At 48.3% G+C, this 19,311-nt stretch overlaps 2 protein-coding genes across 15 annotated transcripts in view; both read left to right on the forward strand.

Annotated features, from left to right (window-relative positions):
- Positions 1 to 377: 377 nt before the first annotated feature.
- Positions 378 to 8,750, forward strand: FLYWCH2 (FLYWCH family member 2). 7 transcript variants are annotated; one of them, XM_049904261.1, is made up of 6 exons: positions 396 to 592; positions 878 to 962; positions 3,962 to 4,002; positions 5,054 to 5,161; positions 5,597 to 6,020; positions 7,905 to 8,750. In XM_049904261.1, the coding sequence occupies exons 5-6, from the start codon at positions 5,699 to 5,701 to the stop codon at positions 8,132 to 8,134; spliced, it is 552 nt and encodes a 183-aa protein (XP_049760218.1). In that variant the 5' UTR covers positions 396 to 592; positions 878 to 962; positions 3,962 to 4,002; positions 5,054 to 5,161; positions 5,597 to 5,698; the 3' UTR covers positions 8,135 to 8,750. The 7 variants fall into 7 exon arrangements, with proteins under 7 accessions (XP_049760221.1, XP_049760218.1, XP_049760217.1 ...); XM_049904260.1 differs by lacking the exon at positions 5,054 to 5,161; XM_049904263.1 differs by lacking the exon at positions 878 to 962.
- Positions 8,751 to 14,985: 6,235 nt separating this feature from the next.
- Positions 14,986 to 19,311, forward strand: part of FLYWCH1 (FLYWCH-type zinc finger 1) — a 28,642-nt gene continuing 24,316 nt past the window's right edge. For 7 of the 8 annotated variants that reach the window (XR_007519578.1, XR_007519579.1, XM_049903324.1 and 4 more), the window contains exon 1: positions 14,986 to 15,074. The gene's annotated coding sequence lies outside the window, so the exon portion shown is untranslated. The remainder of the gene's footprint in view (positions 15,075 to 19,311) is intronic. The other variant, XM_049903328.1, reaches the window with a different exon arrangement.

Genomic DNA, 19,311 nt, shown 5'->3' on the forward strand with positions numbered 1-19,311 from the left:
CACTGGTCATTCCGTATGCCAAAGGGTGAGCGGAAAGCAGCGGTTTTGAGGACCTGCACCAAACCCTCCCTCGGTTCGCTCCGAAAAGTGACGCGGCCCATCGAGGCCTCAAAGGAACGCTTCTACTTCCTCCGCCGTAAGCGGGAGTCAAACCCTGGGAGGTACACGGGTCTCAGTTAAGTGTCCCCTCCCCAACCCCCCGACAACCCAAGTTGTGCTCTGATGGTCCCGCCCAGGACTCAGGTTCAAGCCGCAGGACCTGCTGACGCACAGCTCTCAGACGGTGTCGCCCAATCCAGGACGGCCCCGCCTCTTCCGCGAATCCTGGCCCCACCCCCAGCGCCGATTGGCCTGGCTGCGGCTTGATACCGCGCTGGGAAGACCCGGAGAGCGGCATTCGCTCGAGGAATCGGGTCCGTGGTCATGCTGCGCATGCTCGCGGCGTGACCCCCATCCTGAGGTGAGGGGCCGAGACGAGGCGGCGGTCTCCGGCGCCGGGGCTGAGAGACTCGCCGCGGCTCCGTCGCCGGAGAGACAGGGCCCCGCTGCCGTCGCCGCCCGGCTGGTGCTCGGCGAGGACAGGCCCTAGTGGGTGAGGAAAGACCCGGTACCCTTGGCGTGGACGCGCCACCGGCCGGGCTCTCCCGGGGATCCCACAGGGCTGCTGATGGGTGGGGGTCCCCGGCTCTGCGTCTCGGTCCTCAGGTCACCGTCACTCGCTTCCTTTCTCCCCGCTCCTCCCTCCCCCCAGGCCACCGACCCTTCCGACTGAGTCCTGACACCCCCAAATCAGGGAGCCTCGCCATTGGCCCGCCTTCCCCGACCGTGTTGTCCCCGCTGCTGCCCCCACCCAACCCCGGCCTGCTTTTGTGCACAGAGGTCCTTGTGACCGATGGCAGCGAGTTGGAGGCGTGAGGTCTTGGGGCGAGGAGGCACTCCAGAAGCTTGGGCAGGAGGTGGAGGTAGGTGATGGTGGAGTAGGGAGCCATTTGGCGCAGCTTAGGCAGCTTATGATGGCACATTACTTTAGGTGACCAATCCAAACCAAACCTCCTGCCGTCAAGTCGATTCCTACTCATAGCGACCCTATGGGAGGGTCTGGCGGATTCGAACTGGAGCGTTTCGGTTAGCAGCCAAACTCTTAACCACTGTGCTACCAGGGCTTCTACGAGGAGGAGTGCAAGTAGGGGAGATTCTGAGCCTGATTAGGAGAAAGGACGTTCATTACATGAAGCTCGTACATTGGGGAATTCTGCTCTGCATAGATAGAATAGCAGTTTCTGGCCTTTTGGGGAGAGGGGGCAGTGAGAGTGGTATCACTGTTGCTTTGAAACCCACCCCAAAAGGGTGTGCATCTGCACACATAAATGGCGCAGTCATCCCAGGAGTCGTCCAACCACAGCCTCCGACAACCGCGTGGGATAGTGATTGTGCGGGCCACACCTGTCAGTATCACCCAGGAACTTTTTATTGTTGTCGTTGAAAGTATAAACAGCAAAACATACACCAATTCACCCATTTCTGCATGTACAATTCAGTAACATTGATTACATTCTTCAAGTTGTCAACCATTCTCACCTTCTTCTGAATTGTTCTTCATAAGCATAAATTCACTGCCTCCCAAGTTTCCTATCTAATCTTTCATTTTGCTGTTGTCAGTTTGATCCTATATAGACAGTTCTTCAAAAGAGTGATACTCAAGGCAAACATTCTTTTCTAAATAAGCTAAACTATTGTTTGGTTTAAAGAAGACTTCCTGGGATATTTTTGGTTTAAGGTTTAAATATTATCGCGGGACAGTAATTTCTGGGATTCATCCATCCTTAGTGGCTCTGGAACGTCTGGATCCCATGAAAATTTGGAATTCTGTTCTGCAGTCCTCTCTCCCCTTTTTATCTGCATTCTTCTGTAGAATCTTTTGTCAAAACGTTCAGTAATGGTAGCAGAGCACTATCCAGTTCTGGTCTCATGGATTGCCCAGAAATTTTGACTTCACCTGTTCCCTAGGTGGTAAATTTGCCACTACTCCTATTCTACAGATGAAACCAGCCTGAAGAGGGTAAGGGACTGGCCCTCATTGCTGATGACCCCAGTGTTGGTGGATTTGAGGGTATTTCTCTCCCATGTGTATTAAGATAATGCCGTTGATCCACCATCAGCTGCCAGGCAAGGTTCCTGGCTTTCAGAACCTCATCAATAAGCAATTGGACCTTGTAGTGGTTTTCCATTGCTTCCAGAACAAATTACCACAGACAGTAGCTTCAAACAACCCACATTTGTTATCTTGCAACTCTGTAGTTCGTAAGTCCAAAATAAGCCTCACTGTGCTCAGATCAAGGTGTGGGCAGGGCTGGGCTATTTCTGGAAGATCTAGGGGGAATTCACTTCCTTGCTTTTGCCAGGTAGCACAATGGTTAAGCACTCAGTTGCTAACCAAAAGGTCAGCGATTCCAACCCACCATAGGCTCTGTGTGAGAAAAGACCTGGTGATCTGCTCCCATAAAGTTTACAACCAAGGAAACCCTATGGGGCAGTTCTGCCCTTTCCTATATAGGGTCACTATAAGTCAGAATGGACTCAATTGCACACCATAGCAGTGGGTGCCCACATTCCTTGGCTCTGGCCCCCTTCTCCATTTTCAAAGCCAGCAACACCACTTCTCTCTGACCCTGCTTCCATTGTCCATCTCTGGTTCTCTTCTGCCTACCTCTTTTACTTTTTTTTTTAATTGAAAAGTTTTTTTTAAACATATTGTTTTAGGTGAAAGTTTATACAGCAAATTAGTTTCCCATTCAACAGTTTATACACAAATTGTTCTGTGACATCGCTGTCCCTGCATCCTGGGGCCACTCTCCCCATTTCCACCCTGCCTTCCCCATTTCCATCCTTCCAGCTTCCCTGCACCTCCTTGCCATCTCATCTTTGCTTTTGGGCATATGTTATCCATTTGGTCTCCTATAGTTGATCTAAGGAGCACATTCCTTGTGGGTGTTATTGTGTATTTTATAGGCCAGTCTATTATTTGGCTGAAAGGTGACCTCCAGGAGTGGCTTCAGTTTCAGGTTAAAAGGGCATCTTAGGGCGATAGTCTTGGGAGTTACTCCAGTCTCTGTCAGTCCAATAATTCTCATCTTTTTTATGAATTTGAGTTTCATTCTACGTTTTTCTCCCATTCTAACCAGGACCTTCTGTTGTGTCCCTGGTCAGAGCAGTTGGTATCGGTAGCGGGGCACCATCTAGTTCTTTTGGTTTCAGGCTAGAGAAGGCTGTGGTTCATGTGGGCCGTTAGTCCTGTGGTTTCCTTCACTCTCCTTTCCTCCGGATGGGAAGAGACCAATAGCTGTATCTTAGATGGCCCCTTGTAAGCTTTTAAGACCCCAGACGCTACTCGCCAAACTAGGATGTAAAATATTATCTTTATGAACTATGTTATGCCAGTTGACCTAGATGTTCTCCGAGTCTATGGTCCTTAGCCTTCAAGCCCAATAACTCAGTCCCACAAGGTGTTTGGTTATGTCTAAGAAGTTTCCATTACCATACCACCTATGTACTCTATGTATATGCAGCGCATACAAATACGTATATGCAAATGCCCACAACCATACCTATATATGCACACACGTGTACTCTCCTAGGCCCTCCCACGCCTATACAGCATACATATCTACCTATGTAATCACTCACAAAAATTTTTGGGAGCCCTTGTGGTGCAGTAGTTAACAGCTTGGCGGCTAACCAAAAGATCGGTGGTTCAAATCCACCAGCCGCTCCTTGGAAACCCTATTTAAAAAAAAAAAAAATCAAACCTGTTGCAATTCTGACTCATGGGGTTTCGAAGGAGCGGCTGGTGGATTGGAACTGACCTTTTGGTTAGCAGCTGTAGCTCTTAACCACTGCACCACCATAGGGTTTCCAAAGCTGTAAATCTATAGAAGTAGACTGCTGCATCTTTCTTCTGCAGAGCGGCTGGTGGATTGGAACCTCTGACCTTCTGATGAGCAGGTGAGCACTTAACCACTGTGCCACCAGGGCTGTACTCTGCTGATGAGCAACCTTAATTCTATCTGCAGCCTTAATCCCTCTTTGCAATATTAAGGTAACGTATTCACAGGTTCCAAAGATTAGGACGTGGACATCACTGGGGGGCCGTTATTGTGCCTCCCACATACCTGATAGTGTCTGAGAGGCTCCTGCCAGTTCTTAACAGTGTGTGCCTCTTCAGTCTTGGGTTTGCACTGAGCCATCTTTATGCCTCTGGTCTCCTTGGTAGTGACGGACAAGCAAGGAGCTTCAAGGTCCAGGGCCCTTTAGTCATTGGGATTTGAACGAATACACATACCTGGGGCTTTAAAGCACACTTAACGATGTATAATCTATGACTGTGCATACCTGGGGTTTTAATGCACACTTATGATCATATGATCAGTGACTGTGCATACCTAGGGCTTTAATGCACACTTACAATCATACTGTCAATGACTGTGCATACCTGGGGCTTTAATGCACACTTATGATCAGATGATCAATGATTGTGCATATCTGGGGCTTCAGTGCACACTTACGATCATACAATCGATGAATCTGCAAGGCTGCATTGTGCCCCCGCCCTTCCTGAAGTTAGTTCACCAGGTGCGGGGCCTGTGGAACCCCTACTTGTCTAGTTATTTTAGAAAGATAAAGAGCCCCTTAATTGCTCAGGCTGTTTTCAGAAACCAGATATAAAAGTCCAGACTTAGTTCTTGGTCCCACAAATGGGTGCCCTTTTTTCTGAGCAATGGACTAATAGAAAAAATTACCATGTGAGTAAATGTATCTTACTCTTAAAGAGTTTAATATTTTTTCATTGTAAAGTTAGTTCATGCAAAAAGATATAAACAATTTGATCAACTAATAGAAAATTAGTGAAGAATAAACCATTTCCACTACTAGTAGCATTCTGGTGAATTGCTTGCTAGCTGACTTGAGTGCATTGTAATTTGAAAAGGTCCCTGGGTGGTTCAAATGGTTTGTTCTTGGCTACAAACCTAAATGTTGGTGGTTTGAACCCATCCAGGGGTGCCATGGAAGAAAGGCCTGGCGATCTGCTCCCGTAGGGATTACAGCCAAGAAAACCCTATGGAAACAGCCCCATGCTCGGTATCTACAAGGCTCTGGATTCGCGGTAACTCACAAGTATTAGTACATTAGTCACCCCAACACCCTCTGTGAGAGGCTTTTATTTTGCATACCTCACAGGTGGGGAAAGTGATCCTGAGGTAGGAAGGGGATGTACCAAAGCTGCCAGGAGAGGCGCTGGCAGAGCAGAAACCCCCGCAGAGTTCTCTATCTCCAGTCCATCCATCCCCAGCCTTGATCCTCCATCCATCCGCTAGCCGCGGACCTAAGGGCCTCCACTAACTGGGGTTTTGCCTCCTCCTGTAGGAAGGAGGAAACCTTGATGGTGTAGTGGTTAAGAGCTACGGCTGCTAACCAAAAGATCGGCAGTTTGAATCCACCAGGCGTTGCTTGGAAACCCTGTGGGGCAGCTCTGCTCTGTCCTATAGGGTCGCTATGAGTTGGAATCAACTCGTCAGCAGTGGTTTTTTGTTTTTTGTAGGAAGGAGCCCCTGGACTCCCAGGGTCAGGGCCAGGAAGGAGAAGGAGGAGCTAATATCCAGCTGCCAGCCTGGGCGTGGCCTGTGGGCAGCCCTCTACAGGGATGCCCCTGCAAGAGTCCCGCGACCAGGAGGGTGAGAGTATGCGGGCAGGCCAGGAGCCCGCCCGAGAATCAGTCATGGGCGTCGTCTCCGCAACCCCCAGGATACCCAAGAAGTTTTCCAAGCTCATCCTGCTCACAGCCTCCAAAGACAGCGCCAAAGTGCCTGCGACCAAGCGCAAGGGGGTGCACTGCATCATGTCCCTCGGGTTGCCCGGCCCTACCACCCTCGCCAAGGCCCTCCTGAAGATCCACCCCGAGGCCCAGCGGGCGATCGAGGCGGCACCCCAGGAGCCTGAGCCAAAGCGCAGCAGGCTGGACACAGGTGAGGGTGGGGCTGCCCTGCCCCCAGGGCCCAGGTGCCTTTGGAGCCACTGCCCACAGCCAGATGGGAACACCTAACTAGCAAACAGGTGGTCTTTCCTGGGCCTCACCTGGATCGCCCCACCCTTCCTTCCCGCTGCATGGCTTTCCTCCATGAGCCTCCGGGATAAGCTCTGGGCACCCAGGTCGCCGAAGTTAAGAAGCTCTGGTTGGCAGTGATGGCTACTGCTGTCAATGGGGGGGGCGGATTGGGGTGGTTTTGGCAGGCCAGCTTAGGGGGGAGGGGTTGACAGCCCAAGGTCACTGCACTCTTCTGTGGTTTTGGAGTGGCTTTGTGGGGCAGATGGGACATGTTGGGGGAACTGTAGCTCCATTCCCCAGCCTCTTGGCTCTGCCCCTGCTGTGTGGTGATTGACCTTTCTCTGAGCCAGACATTGGGTGGAGGAATCCTGGAGGGGGGCAGGGATCAGTGCTCGGGGACTCACAGAGACCAGGGACCCCAGACCTTGACACCCCCATTCCCCCCGCAGAGGGCACAGCTCACACGTTGGGTCATTCCTAAAGACCAGTCCTGCTCCAGTGCCCCCCTGGGTTCCTCCTGGCAGTGGGGGATGGGAGGTGGAGAACGCTGTCCCCATTGACCTGTGGACAGGCCATGCTCAAGGAGCCAAGTCACCTCCCTCTCAGAGCCAACTCTTCGCACTGAGCTTGGTGGGATGGCGCCATCTCGGGGGTCGAGGGACCCCCGTGTGAGACCTCTGCCCACTCATCGGATCTGCTCCACCCCTCTGCCTCTGTGAGAATGAAAATAAAGTCCCCCTTCCTCATATGGAGAGAGGCCCAGGGCCGGCTCTCTGCCCTGCGGGCTCCCCCGAGGCCGGCGCTCCTGGGCAATCAACAATCCCCTCAGCCACCAGCCCTGTCGGTGTGGGTACCTTGTCCACAGGCTTCCCCACCTCACGCTCAGCACAGGCCCGGAAGTGGGGATGGCAGCCGCTTTCTAGTGCTCGGCTCGGATTAATTTTTTTTTTTTTTAACTTTTATTGAGCTTCAAGTGAACGTTTACAAATCAAGTCAGACTGTCACATATAAGTTTATATACACCTTACTCCATACTCCCACTTGCTCTCCCCCTAATGAGTCAGCCCTTCCAGTCTCTCCTTTCTTGACAATTTTGCCAGCTTCCAACTCTCTCTATCCTCCTATCCCCGCTCCAGACAGGAGATGCCAACACAGTCTCAAGTGTCCACCTGATACAAATAGCTCACTCTTCATCAGCATCTCTCTCCTACCCACTGTCCAGTCCCTTCCGTGTCTGATGAGTTCTCTTCGGGAATGGTTCCTGTCCTGGGCCAACAGAAGGTTTGGGGACCGTGACCGCCGGGATTCCTCTAGTCTCAGTCAGACCATTAAGTATGGTCTTTTTGTGAGAATTTGGGGTCTGCATCCCACCGATCTCCTGCTCCCTCAGGGGTTCTCTGTTGTGCTCCCCGTCAGGGCAGTCATCGGTTGTGGCTGGGCACCAACTAGTTCTTCTAGTCTCAGGATGATGTAAGTCTCTGGTTCATGTGGCCCTTTCTGCCTCTTGGGCTCATAGTTATCGTTTGACCTCGGTGTTCTTCATTCTCCTTTGATCCAGTTGGGTTGAGACCAATTGATGCATCTTAGATGGCCTCTTGTTATCGGCTCGGATTAATTTTGTGGAAATAATTAACATCTTTTGTGTCCCGGGGCTTAGTGGCCTGTAGGGTCTGTGTCCCTGGAGTCAGCAATTACCCCTATCAGGCGGAGCTTTCTTCGCAGGGCTTCCTGACACCGGGTAGACCCCAGAACTTCCCTCCCCCGTTCCACTGATAGCAGCCTGACCCACCCCCTTCTCTTCCAGATGCTGAAGGGAAAGGTGATGGAAGATTAACGTGGCAGTTACCTCCCACCTCCGCGATGGAAGGGGAGGAGTCCGCGCCCTCTCAGGGTGGGGCAGGGTGTGCGCTGCCAGGCACACTGAGCCCAGCGTATCCTCGTAACCATGACAACGATGCCGCCGGCTCCGGAGTCCCAGGGCGTCTTCGTAACCTTGACAACGGCGCGGCGTCGGCATTTAAGCTCAGTGGGTGAACTCCACCAAGGGTTACACCAGATCCTTAGGGCTTAGGGCCCAGTCACCGACAGATTTTCACTTTCAACATTGTGTAATTTTTTTTTTTTTTTTTTAGATAAAGTACAAGTTACTTTTGTAAGCAGCTTCCCCCCCCCCCAAAAAAAAAAGATTAAAAGAAGCTATACCTTTTAGATCCCATCATGGACGGTTCAAATTCCAGGATTCTGGGTCCTTTCGGACCCAGCTCCAACCCCAGCACCCGGGGGAGGGGGGCACTCACCACCCTTGGTGGCCCTCCGCACCTGGCCCTCGCCTAGTCCTTCCACCTCCACCTGCTTCTCCACACATCGTCCTCTTTCTCTGAAAACTTCCTCTGGGCGCAAGAACACGAATTATTCTAAAATTTAGAGTTTGGAGGCCTTATGTTTTTAAACAATATTTTTCAAAGATAACCACTACCAATAGACTCCCTCTCAGGAAAAAGGAGCGACTCGGCACATTTTCCCCTCAGCCCCCACTTTTCCTGTATTATTTTTACAGCGTCATTGTTAGAATGTTTCTATTGTCTTCTGTAACCGTAATATGGAGAGTTATTTGGTCCCAGTTGTGTATAAACAGAGTCCACGTTCCCTACTGAGATCTTTCCTGAGTGTTCTCTTTCTCTTGGTGGTCTGGATTTTGTCGCCAGGCAAGAAAGCCCGAGGAACAGCTCAAGGCTTAAGGGCTTATCGTGGACTGGAGCCCCAGGGAAGCAGGGGTGAGGAAGCTGTGATTTTAGACTCAGCACATGCCTGGTCTCCTGGGGCGTCTCCAGACAGTCCTGGCTTGAGTGGGTGAGAGAATAAGATCCTGGGTCCAGAATCACTGAGCAGAGTCATCCATGGGGCATCCACTCCCCAGTACTTTGCTCTGGCACCATTGGTCCCCTCCAGCTGCGGCCAGGGAACCAGAGCCACAGGCCTCAGGGCTGCCTTAAAGTGGGGATAAAGCAAGGGCGGGACCTCCCTCCCGGGGTTTGAGTGGATGGCTGGTGCCTGGTGATCATCCCGGAGGATCCCCAGCCAAGCCAGAAGCCCATACTCTGGGTCTGGCCCAGCAACATGACTACTCATTTCTTTATTTGAAATATTTCAAACACATAACAGCTGGAGCTGTGCAATGAACACAGTAGCCCTCCTAGATTCAGATGGGTAGACATCCCACCCTCTTCTCCCTTTCTCTTGTACACCCTCGCCTTCTGCCTAATTTCCTAATGGGGACTGCACATAACATGACGTGTCACCTTGAAATCCTTGGTCTGCACCCCTGCCCCAGAACCACAAGCCTAAAAGGGTCACCACTGATTCAGTAACATCATCCAGCACCCAGGCCACACCCAGCAGTCCCAGCACGGGGCAGAAATGGCCCTTCCCCTCCCAGCCAGGGCCTCTCTTTTTCTCTCCCTCTGATCTGGGAGACATTGGATCCCTTGGAGAGTCCCAGCCAATGTCCCTGGTGCTGCATTCATTAGATTCTGAGTGGGGGCATTACGTTTTTGTTGTTAGGTATCATTGAGCTGGTTCCAACTCATAGACATGCCATGTGCAACAGAATGAAACACTGCCCAGTCCTGCACCATCCTCACAATCGTTGCCCTGTTTGAACCCATTGTTGCAGCCACTGTGTCGATCCATCTTATTGAGGGTCTTCCTCTTTTTGGATGATCTTCTACCTTACCAAGCATGACGTACTTCTCCAGGGACTGGTCCCTCCTGATAACATGTCCAAAGTATGTGAGACGAAGTCTTGCCATTCTCCCTTCTAAGGAGCATTCTGGCTGTACTTCCTCCGAGACTGTCTGGCAGCCCATAGATTATTCAATATTCTTTACCAACACCATAATTCAAAGGCACCAATTCTTCTTTGGTCTTCCTTATTCATTGTCCGGAAACCCTCGTGGCATAGTGGTTAAGTGATACAGCTGCTAACCAAGAGGTCAGCAGTTCAAATCCGCCAGGCGCTTCCTGGAAACTATGGGGCAGCTCTACTCTGTCCTATAGAGTAGAGCTGAGTTGGAATTGACTCGACGGCGGTGGGTTTGGCTTTTTTGGTTTATTCGTTGTCCAGCTTTTGCATGTATATGAGGTGGTTGAAAATACCACGGCTTGAGTAAGGTACACCTTAGTCCTCGAAGTGACATCTTTGCTTTTTAACACTCTAAAGAGGTCTTTTGCAGCAGATTTTCCCAATGCAATACGTCGTTTGATTTTTTGACTGTTGCTTCCACAGGTGTTGGTTATGGATCCAAGTAAAATGAAACCCTTGACAGCTTCAATATTTTCTCTGTTTATCATGATGTTGCTTATTGGTTCAGTTATGAGGATTTTTGTTTTCTTTATGTTGAGGTGTGATCCATACTGAAAGCTGTAGTCTTTGATCTTCATCAGTAAGTGCTTCAAGACCTCTTCACTTTCAGCAAACAAGGTTGTATCATCTGCATATTGCGGGTTGTTAATGAGTCTTCCTCAAATCCTGATGTTCCATTCTTTATATAGTCTGGCTTCTCAGATTATTTGCTCAGCATACATATTGAATAAGTATGGTGAAAGGATACAACCCTGATACACACCTTCATGATTTTAAACCATGAATTGTCCCCTTGTTCTGTTTGAACTACTACCTCTTGATCTATGTACAGGCTCCTAATGAGACAATTAAGTGTTCTGGAATCCTCGTTCTTCACAATGTCATCCATAATTTGTTATGATCCACACAGTCAAATGCCTTTGCATAGTCAATCAAACACAGGTAAACATCATTCTGGTATACTCTGCTTTCAGCCAAGATCCATCTGACATCAGCAATGATATCCCTCATTCCATGTCCTCTTTTGAATCTGGCTTGAATTTCTGGAAGTCCCCTATCAACATACTGCTACAACCATTTTTTAAAATAACTTCAGCAGAACTTTACTTGTGTGTGATATTAATGATATTGTTTTATAATTTCCATATTCTGTTGGATTACCTTTCTTTAGAATGGGCACAAATATAGATCTCTTCCAGTCAGTTGGCCAGGTAGCTGTCTTCCAAATTTGTTGGCATAGACAAGTGAGCGCTTCCAGCATTGCAACAGTTTGTTGAAACATCTCAATTAGTATTCTGTCAATTCCTGGAGCCTCATTTTTTTTTTTTTTTTTTTTTACCAATGCCTTCAGTGGAGCTTGGATTTCTTCCTTCAGTACCATCAGTTCTTGATCATATGCTTCCTCCTGAAATGGCTGAACATCAACCAGTTCTTTTTGATACAGTGACTTTGTGTATTCCTTCCATCTGCTTTTTTTTAAAATTAATTTTTATTGTGCTTTAAGTGAAAGTTTACAAATCAAGTCAGTGTCTCATACAAAAATTTATATATACCTTGCTAAAAAAAAAATTATAGAAAATTTTTTTTTCTATACACTCCTAATTGCTCTCCCCCTACTGAGACATCACACTCCTTCCCTCCATTTTCTCTCCTCGTGTCCATTCAGGCAGCTTCTGGCCCCCTCTGCCCTCTCATCTCCCCTCCAGACAGGAGATGCCAACATAGTCTCATATGTCTACTTGATCCAAGAAGCTCATTCTTCACCAGTATCATTTACCATCTCATATTCCAGTCCAAGCCCTGTCTGAAGAGTTGGTTTTGGGAATGGTTCTTGTCTTGGGCTAACAGAAGGTCTGGGGACCATGGCCTCCGGGGTCCTTCCAGTCCCAGTCTGACCACTAAGTCTGGTCTTCTTACGAGAATTTGGGGTCTACATCCCACTGCTCTGCTCCCTCAGGGGCTCTTTGCTGTGTTCCCTATCAGGGCAGTCACTGGTTGTGGCCGGGCACCATCTAGTTCTTCTGGTCTCAGGCTGATGTAGTCTCTGGTTTATGCAGTCCTTTCTGTCCTTCTGCTTTTGATGCTTCCTAGGTCGTTGAATATTTCACCCATAGTATCTTTCGATATTGCAACTTGAGGCTTGAATTTTCTCTTCAGTTCTTTCAGCTTGAGAAATGCTGAGTGTGTTCTTCCCTTTTGGTTTTCTAAACCAGGTCTTTGCACATGTTATTATAATGCTTTACTTTGCCTTCTCTAGCCGCCCTTTGAAATCTTCTGTTAATCATTTCTTCCACTCACTTTAGCTACTCTATGTTCAAGAACAAGTTTCAGAGTCTCTTCTGACATCCATTATGGTTTTTTCTTTCTTGTCTTTTTAATGATCTTTTGCTTTCTTCAGGTATGATTTCCTTGATGTTATTCCACAACTCATCTGGTCTTCAGTCATTAGTGCTCAATGCATCAAATCTATTCTTGAGATGGTCTCTAAATTCAGGTGGGATATACTCAAGGTCATACTTTGACTCTCATGGACTTGTTCTGTTTTCTTCAGTTTCAGCTTGAAGTTGTATACAAGCAATTGATGGTCTGTTCCGAAGTCAGCCCCTGGCTAACTGATGATATTGAGCTTCTCCATTGTCTCTCCACAGATGTAGTCGATTTGATTCCTGTGTATTTCATCCAGCGAGGTCCCTGTGTATAGTCGCTATTTATGTTGTTGAGAAAAAGGTATTTGTAATGCCTAGGTCATTGGTCTTGCAAAATTCTATCACCAAGGCCATATTGTCCAACTACTGATCCTTCTTTGTTTTCGACTTTCACATTCCAATTCACCAGTAATTACCAATGTATCCTGATTGCATGTTTGATCAATTTCAGACTGCAGAAGCTGATAAAAATCTTCAATTTTCTCATCTTTGGCATTAGTGGTTGGTGCGTAAACTTAAATAATAGTTGTATTAACTGGTATTCCTTGTAGGCATATGGGTATTATCCTATCACTGATAGCATTGTACTTAAGGACAGATCTTGAAAAAAATTTTTTTTTTAATTTTTATTGTGCTTTAAGTGAAAGTTTACAAATCAAGTCAGTCTCTCATACAAAAATTTATATATATCTTGCTATATACTCCTAGTTTGAAGTGTTTTTTTGACAATGGATGCGAGACCATTCCTCTTCCGTTTGTGATGCCTAGTATAGTAGACCATATGATTGTCTGATTCAAAATGGCCAATACCAATCCATTTCAGCTCACTATAAAATAAACCAAGCCCATTGCCATTGAGTTGATTCCAGTGGCAAACCTATAGGACAGAGTAGAACTGTCCTAGGTTCCATAGGTTTTCCAAGGAGTGACTGGTGGATTTGGACTGCCAACCTTTTGATTAGCAGCCAAGCTCTCAACCACTGCATCACCAGAGTTCCTTCAGCTCACTAGTGCCTAGGATATTGATCTTTATAGTTCTATTTCATTTTTGACAACTTCCAATTTTCCTAGATTCATACTTCGTACATTTCATGTTCTGATTATTAATGGATGTTTGCAGCTGTTTCTTCTCATTTTGAGACATGCTATGTGAGCAAATGAAGGTTCCAAAAGCTTTACTCCATCCATGTCATTAAGGTCGATTCCACTTTGAAGAGGCAGCTCTTTCCCAGTTGTATTTTGAGTGCCTTCCAACCTGAGGGGCTCATCTTCCAGCACTATGTCAGACAATGTTCCACTGCTATTTATAAAGTTTTCACTGGCCAATTTTGTAGAAGTAGGTCACCAGGTCCTTCTTCCTAGTCTTAGTCTGGAAGCTCTGCTGAAACTTGTCCACCATGGGTAACCCTATTGGTATTTGAAATACCGGTGGCATGGCTTCTAGCATCACAGCAACATGCAAGCCACCACAATACACAAACTAACAAGTGGTGGATTAATTATGATGGGATAAGAAGTAAATACTGAGACTGCAAACTCTCTTTTAAACAGCAACTTTGATTGGTCTTCAAGCCAAAAAAAAAAAAAAAAAGGTAATTTGCAGTTATTGAAGAAAAAAATACTAATTACTGTATAAAAAATAATTACATATATCACCAGTAATTCTGCCATTGAGTCATAAGTCTATAATGCATTTTTAATTAAAAAAAGTGATACCGTTCATATTCTTTCTTAATATATTACAAACATCTTTCCTTCATATTAATACCCTATATCACCCTTTTACTAGCTGCATAATCCACTACAGTGGTAGGTGATCATTTATCCAACCAATTACGACTACTCGTTAACCCGTTGCCGTCGAGTGGATTCCGACTCACAGCAACCCTATAGGTCAGAGTAGGACTGCCCCATAGAATTTCCAAGGAGCAGCTGGTGGATCTGAACTGCTGACCTTTTGGTTAGCAGCTGTAGCACTTAACCAGTACGCCACCAGGGTTTCCAACTACTCGTTAGATGCGATAATTTCTAGGATCTTCGCTGTCATAAAGAACAATCCTTTAAACCACCTTATATTTTCCTGCGATAAAACTTCAGAAGTAGAATTGCAGCTCCCCGAGGGGTTATACTGCCTCAGTGAATTTTCCTCAGTGAGCAAAAATCAAACCCTGGGCAAGTGCAGCGTCCTCAGTTAAAGCCCCTCGACATTGTGCTGTGAGCCGCCAGGCCCAGGACCTGAGTCCAAGTCTCGGGTAGGGCCGACGCTCCGCCCCCGCACGGCACCGCCCAATCCCGGGATGGCCCCGCCCCTTTCCGGAGGCCCAGCCCCGCACCCAACGCAAACTCTGCGGCTCCGCACCGCGCAGGGAAGACCCGGAGAGTGGTATGCACCTAAGGAATCGGGCCCACAGCCCTGCTGCGCATGCTCGCACAGAGCCTGCTTGCGCATTCGGAGGGGCCGGCTCCCCGCTCGGGTCACGCGCGCTCCCGGCAGCCATCGGGGCGGTGCGCACGGGCACGAGGCTCGCTCCCGAGAGAGGCTGGGGGCGGGGAGCCGGAGTCGTGGTGGCTGGAGGGACTTGGGCTGTGAGGTCGACGCCTGCCGCTTCAGCGGCCGAGAGCCCCGTCACGGCTCCGTCGCCGGAGAGACAGGGCCCCGCTGCCGTCGCCGCCCGGCGGGTGCCCGGTGAGGACGGGCCCCAGTGGGTGGGGAAAGTCCCGGGACCCGCGGCCTGGACGCGCCCCCGGCTGGGCTCTCTTGGGGGTCCTGTAGGCCTGCTGATCGAGGGAGGGTGTCCCTAGCTCTGCGTCCCGGTCCTCAGGTCGCCCCCTTGTCCTTCACTGTCGCTCTCCTCCTTTCTCCCCGCTCCTCTTTCCCCCAGGGCACTGACCCTGAACCCCCCCACCCCTGGGGACCGATACTTACCTGGCCTCGACACCCCCAAATCAAGGAGCCTCACATTCTCCCGCCTTCCCGACTGTGTGCGCCCTCCCCTCCTGCCCCCACCCCACCCTGGCCCACTTTTGTGCTTGGCGGTCTCTGTGACCTTGCATGTTTTGCTGGCTGTTACACCCCCTCCTTTTACCTCTGTTTATGTAGATTGCCGTTAAGGCTTTCAAACTTTTTTGACTCATCCAACGCTGAGAAATACTTTTTACATGTTGACTCTGTGTCCATAGAGCTATAATGCAAAACACAAGCATTAAGTAAGGAGATGTATTTACTCTTACCTCACAGACTGCAGCCCCATCTATTCAATTCTATATTTTATTGCATTCCATCCCTTTCCATTCCAAAGACTGTTGCTGACTCATTAGATTGATTTCAGGACCTATGGGTTTGACCATAGTTTGGAAGCCCTTGCGTTCATTAAGTGTCCCTTTAACGACTCCTTTACTTCCTGCATTTGGAGGATGCTGAGCTCCAGTAATTATGTGCAGCCTTCAATTCCGAAGAAAGGGTATTTTTATTTTGATATTTCTGCTTTTCAAAGCCAAAAGCAGTGCTGGTGACTTGACTTGCATATTCTGTTTGGGTTCCATCAGGTCTACTGTGCTTCCTCTCCAGAATGCTACTGGTTGGACTTGTGGAATGGTGTGGGAAGTTGGAGGGTAGGTTGTGGAGTCGGGCTGATGGTTGCTTGGCCATGGAGATTGGAGATGATTTATTGGGGAGAGAAATGACGAAAGTTGAGCTTTAAAAGATTAGCCTATGGTCACTGGGTAGGGAAGGAGCCCTGATGGCTCAATGGTTAAGTATTCAGCAGCTAACCAAAAGGTTGGTGGTTCGAGCCCACCCAGTGACTCTGCAGGAGAAAAGACCTGGCGATCTGCTTCCATAAAGATTACAGCCTAGAAAACCTTATGGGGCGGTTCTGCTCTGTCACATAGGGTCGCCACGAGTTGAAATCAACTCAGTGGGTACATAACAAGAAGAAGAACTGGGTGGGAGAGTTGGAGTGGCTGGAGCTGAAGGAGGAAGACTATTAAGAAGGTTTGAGTAGGGACTAAAGAGGAGGTGGTGAGGATGATGTTCTGAGGTGATAGGGGAGAGGAAAGGTGGAAGATGAGCATGATCAGATTAAGAAGGAGCAGGGTCTGGAGGATGTCTTAGGCTAGGTGACCAGTTGCCTTCAAGTCAACTTTGACTCATGGTGATCCCATGTGTGTCAGAGTAGAACTGTGCTCCATAGGGCTTTTCAGTGGCTGATTTTTGGAAGTAAAGCACCACACCTTTCTTTCCAGGTGCTCTCCAGACCCTCTGAGTCAGAATTTTGGATGTCTGCCTTTTTATCAAGTGCCCCAGGCAATTCTTATAAAAAAAAACCCAAAATTGAAATAATTGAAAGAAAAGTTTCACTAAAACTATACTTAATGCTTTTTTTGCAGATGTACTCTTTGCTATTGAATTTCCTTTTTTAAATGCCAGTCTTAAGCAGGGCTTCTCAACCTTGGAGCTTTTGACATCTTGAACCAGATTACTCTTTGTTGTGGGCAACGTCCCTGTGCATTGCAGGATGTTGAGCAGCATCCCTGACCCCTGTCCACCAAATGCCAGCAGCACCCCTTCCCCAGCTGTAACAACTAAAAATGCTTCCAGACATTGCCAAATGTCCCCTGGGCGTGGCAACATCACCCTGGTAGAGAACCCCTGGTCTTAACCTACTGAAGTGATCCATGATCCACCAATGGGTAGCATCCTCAGTTCGAAAAGGATGGTTTTAACTGTAAGGGCTCAGGCCCTGAAGGCAGACTCCTGCAAGGTTTGAAGGCCGGCTCTGTCCCTTGCTGGCCTGGCACTTGGTCATTGGAGCCTAAGATGAAGCCTTAGGTCTGTCCTCTATAATATGGAAGAACAGTAGAATTTAATTGATGAGGCTGTTTTGAAAATTAATGTGTATAAAGCACTTAGCATAGTGTCGGGCACATGTTATTGTTAGGTGCCTTCGAGTTGACTCCACTGCATAGTGGCCTCATATGTAACAGTGAAATGTTGCCCGGTGTGCGCCACCCTCACAATAGTAGGTATGTTTCTACCCGTTATTGCAGCCACTGTGTTAACTCATCTCTTTTTCACTGACCCTCTATTACATAAAACCAACAAAACCCATTGCTGTGGAGTCAGTTCTGACTCATAGTGACCCTATACGACAGGGTAGAACTACCCTATAAGGTTTCTGAGGCTGTAATCTTTTTGGAAGCAGACTGCCACATGTTTCTCCCTATGGCGTGGCTGGTGAGTTTCAACCACTGACCTTTCAATTAGCAGCTGAGCAGATAACCACTGTAAGCACTGTGCCACTAGGGCTTCTTCTCTACTACCTTTAATATGGTAAATATTAAATGACCTAATTCCAGTCATTTTACTCTTGGTGGCTGTATCAGAGTCCACCTAGGGAAACAGAAACTACTGGAAGATTTCAGCTGCGAATTAAGTGCTCACCATGGTGATAGAAGAGCTGAGAAGCCAAACAGGAAGTGGTGAGACAAGGCGGAGATTAGCAATGGCTAGAAGCTGCTTGGCACAGCCTGGGTGGAGGGACAAGGGCAGGATGCACTGTGAAGCTGGCATCAGGGGCTGGATGGCACTGATGGAGATACTGTCTGAGGCAGGTAGCAGTAGGACCAGCCTCGCTTCTCCTCACTTCCACCCTGTGGTCTCCTGCAGGGGCTGCCTTGGCCAAGTTCAGCTGGAAGCTGCTGTGATGCAAAACCTTGATAAATGATGAACGACACAGTTTGTTTGAAAGGCAGCCTGGCAGTCTGCTTCTGAAAAGTCACAGCCTTGAAAACCCTATGGAGCAGTTCTGCTGTGTCACATAGGGTCGCCATGAGTCACCCAACAACAACAGCAATTTTGTAGGGACAGCTTAATGCCCTGACTTCTGACTCTGAGGGTGTGGCTTTGGCTCTGTGTGTTGTGCTTCTTGCAGGAAGTCAGACACAGAAGACAAACATCATGTGATCTCACTTATATGAAATATCTAGATTAGGCATAGAGACAGAAAATAGATCAGTGGTTTCCAGGGTCTGGAGGGAGTAGGGAATAGGAGTTATTGCTGAAGGGGCACTGAGTTTCTGGTTGGAGTGATGTCAAACTTGGAAGTGGATAGTGGTGATGGCATCTCTTCCTCTAAGCATCTGCTGCCTAGGGGCAGAGGAAGGCGTGCTGGCTCTGGACCAGCCAGGCCTGGCTTCCAGCCCTGGCTCTCACTAGCTGTGGGGTCCTGATCCCTTAAGCCCTTGAGACCTCCATCTCCCCTAGGGTAAAGGGGATAACGGTGACACTTGGAAGGGCCACTGTTGGGTTACAGTAATGGATGTCAGGGCTAATGCTGTGGAATTTTTGTTCCTGGTGTTAGGAGCCAGTAGACTGGGCTCAAGCACCAGGCCCAGGACAGGGGAGGTGGCTCTGAGTAGGTCACTTTGTGCTGGGCATGGGCAGGAGGGGCAGGCAGGGTGTTCTCTCTCATCCTCCCGCACAGACGGCCTCTGTTGCTCCTTTTCTCTGTTAACTTCCATTGTATCTATAAATCTGAAACTGGGCTATTCAAAACCTTTTATTTTTAATTAATTTTAGACTTTAAAAAAAGTTGTAAAAACAGTACAGAGAATTCCTGTCTACCTAGCTTCCTTGGATGTTAGCACCTAACTCAGTGCAATGAGCAAAACCAGGAAATTTACAATGTTACAATGCTATATACTAAACTACAGCTTAGTCAACCTCCAGGTATTCTCCGGCATGCCTTTCTCTGGTCCAGGATCCACACTGCATTTAGTGTCCTGCAGTCTGTAAGAGTTTCTCAGTCTTTCCCTGTCTTAGACTACCTTGACAACTATGAGGAGGGCTGGTCAGGTGTTTTGTGGAATATCCGTCAAGTTAGATTTGTCTGGTGTTTGCTCAAGATTAGAATTAGTTTGTG

Source organism: Elephas maximus, chromosome 12 (assembly GCF_024166365.1).
Source record: "Elephas maximus indicus isolate mEleMax1 chromosome 12, mEleMax1 primary haplotype, whole genome shotgun sequence".
NCBI classification, from domain to species: domain Eukaryota; kingdom Metazoa; phylum Chordata; class Mammalia; order Proboscidea; family Elephantidae; genus Elephas; species Elephas maximus.